The sequence below is a fragment of the Epinephelus moara genome, chromosome 22 (genome assembly GCF_006386435.1).
Source record: "Epinephelus moara isolate mb chromosome 22, YSFRI_EMoa_1.0, whole genome shotgun sequence".
Taxonomy (NCBI): domain Eukaryota; kingdom Metazoa; phylum Chordata; class Actinopteri; order Perciformes; family Serranidae; genus Epinephelus; species Epinephelus moara.
This window is the reverse complement of record NC_065527.1, coordinates 547,637-555,873: the sequence shown is the minus strand read 5'-3', so window position 1 is coordinate 555,873 and position 8,237 is coordinate 547,637. Positions and strand designations below refer to the sequence as shown.

The following is an 8,237-nucleotide window of genomic DNA, read 5'->3' as shown; positions in this document are numbered from 1 at the left end:
AAGATATAATGAAATATTTCCAAAAATGGGAGGGGTGTACTCAGTTATGTGCGATACTGTACATTAGAATGCTATGGCTTACTGGACAGAGAATATTCTCCAGCACAATATCTGGTCAGCATAAAAACCCCAAACAGAGACGCACATTAACAATGTACAGACTCACTGACCATCAACTACAGGTTGAAAAAGGTCGGCATAAGAAAGAATGGAAGCCCAGAGAATTAAGAGTATGTAAACACTGTTCCTCAGCAGAAATAGAAACAGGCCCATTTTGTCCTCTCCTGCCCCCTGTACCAAACTGAGAGAGAGGCTTTCCTACAGCAGATAACTGCAGCAGATCATATCAGGGGAAAAAATGTGATGAACTGTTAACAGTGTGTCTGGGAGAAGATCCACAATTTATAAAATTAGCTGCACAATATGTAACACTCTGCCATGATACTAGAGAAACACACGGATGCTGATCAGAACCATTATTGCTATAATAGTTATTTCTTATTTTAGTTTATTGTTATTATTATCATTTAATATGAACTATATGTGTATATGTTTCTCATTGTATATGACTACTTATTAATCTTATTAATCCTTACACACACACACACATTATTCTCTTTATTTTATTTTATTATTTATTTATTTTTAATTTTTTTTAAGTTTCATTTCATTGATATGTATTTTAACCTACAAATTGTATTTTTTGTTTTGTTTAATTGATTCTTGATGCTTTGGCAACATAGTTCTCGTAACATTCATGCCAGTAAAGCAAATTTGAATTGAGAGAGAGAGACATGTCATCAGTGGTCAGATTTGGGAGGGGTCCAGAAGAAAGTCTGACATAGTTTTAGCGTATTCACACACTGAGGCAACATTAATTTTTGCTCAGTGGGGAAAAGCGGTTGGAAACGTGAACAGGCTGGTGGTGAGCCGTGGGCTTCAGCTTGGAGCTGCGCTTCTCCCGNGAGAGAGAGAGAGAGAGAGAGAGAGAAGGTGCCCGGTGTATTATAGGAGGTCCCTCAGCAGACTAGGCCTAAGTCAGCCTAACTAGGGGCTGGTACAGGGCAAGCCTGAGCCAGAGCTGTATTTATTTTACATGTATTTATATTTTAGTGTTTATACTTATATCTAACATTTATACATCACTGTTTACATTTATACATTTTTTTATATTTATACATGAGCGTTAATATCGAGGCTATATGTTTGTTATATTCATACATTAGTATTCATATATTAGTGTTTATATTTTTCCATCAGTGACAGTTTAAAGAAAAAAAAACTGTTATTATTTTTTTTATTAATTAATAACACCATAAAACAGAGACTGTGTCAGAATCTGTGACATCATATGACAGTAACTCCTCTGATTGGCTGCTCGGTGGTCATCTAGGTGACATCCAGATCGGGATGGTGTACAGGAAGGAGCGTCTGGACGTGGAGGTGATCCGAGCTCGGGGACTTGTGGGTAAACAAGGCAACAAAAACACTCCAGGTAAAAATACAATTTATTTCACATTCATATAAAATAACTTCATGTTTGTATGAACTTTATTTATAAAAAAAAAAACATAAACAAGAAAACAGTATTCATGTTAGCTGAAGGCTAAATGAGCGTGTGCGTGTAGCTCCCTATGTGAAGGTGTACCTGATGGACAACGGGAAGTGTGTGTTGAAGAGAAGAACTCGTCTGGCCAGAAAAACACTCGACCCTCTTTATCAGCAGCAGCTGCAGTTTGAAGAAAACCCTGAAGGCAAAGTTCTGCAGGTCGGTCACATCTTATATTTATATTTATATAACTATGTATGTCTGTGTATGTGTATGTCATATGTTTGTCTGTATATATGTATGTAGGTACGTAAGTACATACATATATAAACACATATATAAGCAAATATATCCTGTGTGTCTGCAGATCATCGTTTGGGGCGACTATGGTCGGATGGATCATAAATCTTTTATGGGAGCTGCTCAGATCTTATTGGACGATCTCGACCTGTCCAACATGGTGATTGGCTGGTTCAAACTGTTTCCTGCCACCTCATTGGTGGATGCCGCCTTGGCACCGCTGACCAACAAGGAGACCGAGGGCTCCAAGTCGTAATGTCAGGTGGCGGGACCAACTGTATCGCCATAGCAACAGGTCAGGAGGGGGGCAGGAGGGGGACACGCTGTCACCGGGCGGAGCCTTTAAAAAAATAAAATTTAAAAAAAGTTCCATAATCCTCCTCTGCCGCTGCATGCTGCATGATGACATCACAGCGATGACGTAACAGCGTCACAATGATGTCACCGGGAGGAGGAAGGAGACTCTGCGCCCCCGACTCTGAAAAAGGGAAATGAACCCCCCCCACCCCCCCCACCCCCACCCCCACCCCCTACAGATGAGGATGGGCCCACAGAGCAAAGGACGCTGGCAAAAGAAAAGACAGGAGAGGCCATGCGATCTGCAGCTGCTGGCCAATCACAGCAGCTCCTCAGGAGTCCTGTGACTGTTAGTGGCATGTCCAGGAACCATAGACTGTCACCTGATCGTTTCCATGGAGACACAGAACATGGTTCTTTATGTTTTTGCATGGAACGACATTAGAACATAAAAAAACATCAACTGTGAAAAAAAGTTATGGAACATGAAATAAAAAGATTCTCTCTGAAACCGTGTTCTGTAGGTCCGGCAATACCAGGTTCTCTAAGGTTCCACAGATTCTCCAAGGTTCTACAGGTTCTGCAAGGTTCTACAAGTTTTTGTAAGGTTCTTCAGGTTGTCCAAGGTTCTATCGGTTCTCTAAGGCTCTCCAAGGTTCTACAAGGTTCTACAGGTTTTTATAAGGTTCTTCAGGTTGTCCAAGGTTCTATAGGTTCTCTAAGGCTCTCCAAGGTTCTACAGGTTCTTAAAGGTTCTATGGGTTCTCTAATGTTCTACAGGTTCTCCAAGGTTCTACAGGTTCTCCAGGGTTCTACAGATTCTCAAAAGTTCCACAGGTTCTCCAAGGTTCTACAGGTTTCCCAATGTTCTGTGGGTAAGTGTCAGTGACAAGGTTCAGGTTCTGCAGATATAACAAGGTTCTCCAGGTGTCGCTGATAAGATTCAGGTTTTGCAGACAAGACCAGGTTCTTTAAGGTTCTACAAGTTCCACTGACAAGTTTATGGTTTGGCTGACAAAAAATGTTCTCCAAGGTTCTCTAGGTGTCATCCACAAGATTCAGGTTCTGCAGACAAGACAAGGTTCTGTGAGGTTCTACAGGTATCACTGATCAGATTTAGGTTCTGCAGACAAGTACAGGTTTTCCAACTCAGAACATGTTCTCATTTTTCTTTTTTCTTTTTTTTTTTTTTTAAATATTCACCAGAAAAAAACACGACAAGAATAATAATTTATTTCATTTTCATGACCCAATATAATTTGTATTAAACAAATAAATATTAAATTATTAAAAATCTAAATTAATCCGACGGTAGTTCGCCCTCCGCTCCAGCAGGGTTCGCTGTTCGCTTGGCCACTTTGCTGTGGTCCAAGCGAAGTGTCGTCGACGCGGAACCCCGTGTGTGTGTGTGTGTGTGTGTGTGTGTGTGTGTGTGTGTGTGTGTGTGTGTTTACGTCTCCACCGCTGTCTCTCTGTCTTTGTCCGCAGACACGGATGAAGATGTGCGCCGTGCAGCTGCTGCGGGTGTCGGTCCATGAGCGGATCAGCGCCGCCGCTGAAGACTTCCTGCTGCGGCTGGAGAAAGCGAGAGAAGCGGCTGAGATCCCGGAGCTGAGAGCGCTGCTCACCGAGCGGTTAACGGCGGCTGCGGAGGAGATCGTCGGTCTGTTGGAGGAAACCGTGACGGAGTACGAAGACAGAGTGGAGCGGTCAGAGCGGGAGATCTGCCGCCAGAGGAGGCTGCTGGATGCCGTGCTGAAGCCTGAAGTCCGGCTGCATCGAGCGGGTCAGTCCCGGAGAGACGCTTCCTTTCAAAATAAAAGTCCTCTTAAAGTTCTTCCTGTTGCTTCTCACAGTGACAACAAACTGTTGATCAACAGGAGTCGTTTAAAGAGGTTGTAGGCAGCAGTAGTCACCAGAGGACCCACGATACGATATTATCATGTCTGTGTGTATCTGTGTGTGTCTCCTGGCTCGTTATGACATGTAAAAGAGTGTTGTCGTGTCTCCTCAGATTCTCTGTGGACTCAGCACCACTCGACCTCTAGGCCTCCGCTTGATGCTGCAGACCTGATCCAGACCGGAGCCAAGCGCATCGGCAGCGACGCTTCCTGCCCATCCACGCCTCGTTCTGCTTCCCCCACCTACCATCCGCCCTGCTCGCCCAGCAGCTCGGACGTCCATAGCGATGGCATTCCAGAGGAAGACTGGACTGTACAGACTCAGACTCTGAGACCTGTGAGGAGAAAGAAGAGAGGCCGCCCGCCGCTCGCCGCCGTCAAAAACAAACGGAAGAGGTCCACCCCGGCTCAGAGTTTCAGCTGTCACGTGTGTGGACGCTCTCTGCAGGGAAAAGGCTTCCTGCTCAAACACGTCCTGCAGGTCTGCGCCAAGGACCCGGACTGCTGCTGTGGCTTCTGCGGTGAACGTTTGGACTCGGCCGCCGAGCTGACGGCGCACCTGCAGACACATCAGGAGAGGAGTAAAACCTGCTCCTTCTGTGGGAAGACCTTCCAGTCCATCCTGGCGCAGGAGCTGCATGTCCGTCTGCACACGGGCGAGAAACCGTACAGCTGTGACGTCTGCGGCAAGAAGTTCAGCCAGAAGGGCAACCTGACGTCGCACATGCGCGTCCACGCCATTGAGAAACCCTTCAAATGTAAAGAATGCAGCCGTTGCTTCTGTCACATGACGTCTTTAGAGCGCCACATGCGGGAGCACAGCGCCGAGGAGGTGCACACCTGCAGCATCTGTGCCCAGGAGTTCAGCAAGCAGCGCAGCCTGCGGCGACACATGGCGATTCATCAGAAGGACACCGGCTGCAAACCAAAGAGATACCGCAGCTCGCCGCCGTCCTTCCTCTGCAAAGTGTGCGGCGATGCCTTCAACAAGAGGACCTTACTCGTGAGGCACGTGGAGGCTCACCTACAGGACCCGGAGTGCCGCTGTGGACTCTGTGGACACCAGTATGAGTCCGCCACCAGCCTCGCCGCCCACCTGCATTCCCACCGGGAGATCTGCAACACCTGCCACGTCTGCGGAAAGTGCTTCCCGGCGCAGGCGGCGCTCCTGATGCACATGCGGATCCACACAGGGGAGAAACCGTACTCCTGCAGCTTCTGCGGGAAAAGCTTTAACCAGAGTGGCAACCTGAAGACGCACCTGAAGATCCACACCGGCGAGAGGGCATTCTCCTGCAGCCTCTGCGGGAAGGGCTTCACGCAGAAACAGACGCTGGACACTCACGTCCGTTTCCACAACAAGGAGCGCCGCTTCCTGTGCCAGGTGTGTGGGAAGGGCTTCATGCAGGAGGTGGACCTGAAGAGACACATGCTGATCCACACCGGAGAGAAGCCGTATAGTTGCCGGGTCTGCGGCAAAAGCTTCCAGGCCAAACGCTCGCTCAACGGACACCTCAAGGTCCACGCTGCCGCAGCTGCTGTGGGCAAGGAGCCGGGGGCGGAGCTACATCATCTGACCTCAGGGCAGCAGAGGACAGACAGCTTCTACCACGGATTCATCCAACTGTAGACAGAGTACTGACCGCTAATAGGAAACATTCTGCTGCGGTTCTTAAAGAGGGTGGCGGAACGTTTTAAACAACACGTCTGTTTCAGGTCACATGTTTAAACCGTAGGGTTGCAGCAATATGCCGGTTTCAAGGTATAAAACAAGATGGTTAGTGGTTACTTCAGCTAGGGTTAGCATGTACATTTGATTATCTACAGTATAGCTTACATGTTAGCTAACCCGACACCGTTCCTTTCAGTCCCTGGCTCAACTGAGTCAGCAAGATTTAGCATCACATTTCAAAGCAGCTAGCTATGCTAACATGCAGAGACACAGCGGCCGCTGCCCTTCCTCCGGTCTCCTCTGTTTAGCTAACGTTAGTCTTAGCTGCTCTGCACCTTGCACCACATGCATCGGGTGGGAGCTAACATTATAGCTGCGCTGCTCGTTCAGCTGTTAAAGGGATAGTTAACCTTTTTGTCAGATGGCCTATGAGACGGGGAAGACGTCAACACCGTCAGTTGTCCATCTATGCTAACAGAGCTAGCAGTAGTTAACGATGCTAAAGTGGGTCTTTTTGGGGCAAAATAGATCCTCTTACTGAGTGGGGCTAGCTGGGAGGAGACTGGAGGGTGGCCGCAATTTCTTCACAGCAGTGTTGTTGGGTCGGGACGGCGTTATGAGCAGTAACAGCTGAACGAGTGGTGATGTAAAAGACATTTTTAAACTTGTGTGCAGAGTCGACGCCTGAGCCTACACATGTGGCTCACGCTATGTCTGTGTTGCACCTCCAGAACAGTAGTCAGCAGTGGAGTTTCATGCTAATGTCTTTAGCACAAGCCTATGGCAATTAACATTGTATAAATTAGCCTAGTGGCTAACAGACTTTTCCTCTTCTCATATGAGGCCAGGAACAACTAGCTGGTGACAGCTAACAGCTAACATTAAAGAACTGCTAACAGCTAATGGTAACTTGCTGCTGACAGCTAACGTCACCTACTGCCATCAGCTAACAGCTTATGTTAACTAGCTGCCAACAGCTAATGGTAAATAGCTGCTGACAGCTAAAAGCTAACATTAACTCACAACAGCTAAAGTTTACTAGTTGGTAACAGCTAATGTTACTTAGCTACAAATGGATTTTTTTTTTTTTTTGTTAAGATATTTTTTGGGCATTTTGCCTTTAATTGACAGGACAGGTAAGTGTGAAAGGGGGAGAGAGAGTAGGGGGGATGACATGCAGCAAAGGGCCACAGGCTGGATTCGAACCCGGGCCGCTACGGCAACAGCCTTGTACATGGGGCGCCTGCTCTACCACTAAGCCACCGACGCCCCTACAAATGAATATTAACTGCTGACAGCTAACAGCTAATATCAACTTACTGCTAACAGCTAATGGTAACTAGCTGCTGACAGCTGACAACTAACATTAATTAACTGCTAACAGCTAAAGATGATTAGCTGGTAACAGCTAAGAGCTAATGTTCACTAACTGCTAAGAGCTTATGTCACCAACTGCCAACAGGCAACAGCTAATGTTAACTAGCTGCAAACAGCTAACGGGAACGACAATATGTCCATAGCATCAAGTTACGTTACTGCAAACTACTTAAGAAAATCTGCGCTAGGGGCGTCGGTGGCTTAGTGGTAGAGCAGGTGCCCCATGTAAAAGGCTGTTGCCGTAGCGGCCCGGGTTCGAGTCCAGCCTGTGGCCCTCTGCTGCGTGTTGTCCCCTCTCTCTCTCCCCCTTCACACTTAACTGTCCTATCAATTAAAGGCAAAATGCCCAAAAAAATATCTTAAAGAAAATCTGCGCTAGCTGCTAGGCTAATTTATAGAATGTAAAATGCCATAGATGTGTGCTAATAAAGTTGGCGTGTTATATTTGTTCGGAAAATGTGTTTAGTATAAGAGTTGTTTTGCGAATGAACCTTGTGAGCTGTAATGGAGCTGAATTTTGTAACCTTACCTTTGTTAAATGTTGCTTCATATGAGGAAAACTCCGCTAGCTGCTAGGCTAAAATAGGCTAAAAGTTTAATGTGTGTTTTTAATCAATTAAACTTTACAGCACTTCACAGAAACCTCCACTGCCGAGTAACTGCAGAGTGACACAGACACAGCGTTGACCACATGTGTCGGCTAATAATGCCAATAATGTTAATAACAATAATGCTAACAATAATGTTAATAATAATATTAGTGTAACCGCGTGTACTGTTGCCGCCCTACAGTCGACCTGACTCTGTGTTACCTGTGTAAACAGGTAAAATATTAGCATGCTAATATTAGCGCTGTCAACTGGGCAAACACTGGTTTATATTTATCCCACTAATAAACAGCTAATTCACTTTGTTTTTTATCTCCTCTCTGTTTTCTCCTTATCTTGGTCTTATACTGAAGGAAACCCTTAAGGTGAGATTTTCCTGAAAGTCCAGGAAAGTTTTATTAAAATAAAGTCTTCTCCTTCAGGTTCCCTTAAAATGTTCATTACATTTTTTCAGAAGTTTTATTTTATTGACATTTTTCTAACATTTTCCCAACATTGTTTGTGTGTGTGTGTGTGTGTGTGTGTGTGTGTGT

General features: G+C 45.9%; 2 protein-coding genes across 2 annotated transcripts in view; both read left to right on the top strand.

Annotated features, from left to right (window-relative positions):
• The window catches only part of LOC126384217 (regulating synaptic membrane exocytosis protein 2-like), a 31,944-nt gene extending 29,564 nt beyond the window's left edge, over positions 1-2,380 (top strand). Inside the window, 3 exon segments of the mRNA XM_050035181.1 lie at positions 1,311-1,495; positions 1,629-1,768; positions 1,917-2,380. Coding sequence (XP_049891138.1) covers positions 1,311-1,495; positions 1,629-1,768; positions 1,917-2,105 — 514 coding nt within the window. The 3' untranslated portion in view covers positions 2,106-2,380.
• An 872-nt stretch (positions 2,381-3,252) lies between these two features.
• LOC126384403 (gastrula zinc finger protein XlCGF57.1-like) lies at positions 3,253-6,850 on the top strand. Its single transcript, XM_050035458.1, has 2 exons — positions 3,253-3,932; positions 4,161-6,850. Exons 1-2 carry the CDS (start codon positions 3,641-3,643, stop codon positions 5,675-5,677), a joined length of 1,809 nt encoding a protein of 602 aa, XP_049891415.1. The 5' UTR covers positions 3,253-3,640; the 3' UTR covers positions 5,678-6,850.
• Positions 6,851-8,237: the final 1,387 nt, after the last annotated feature.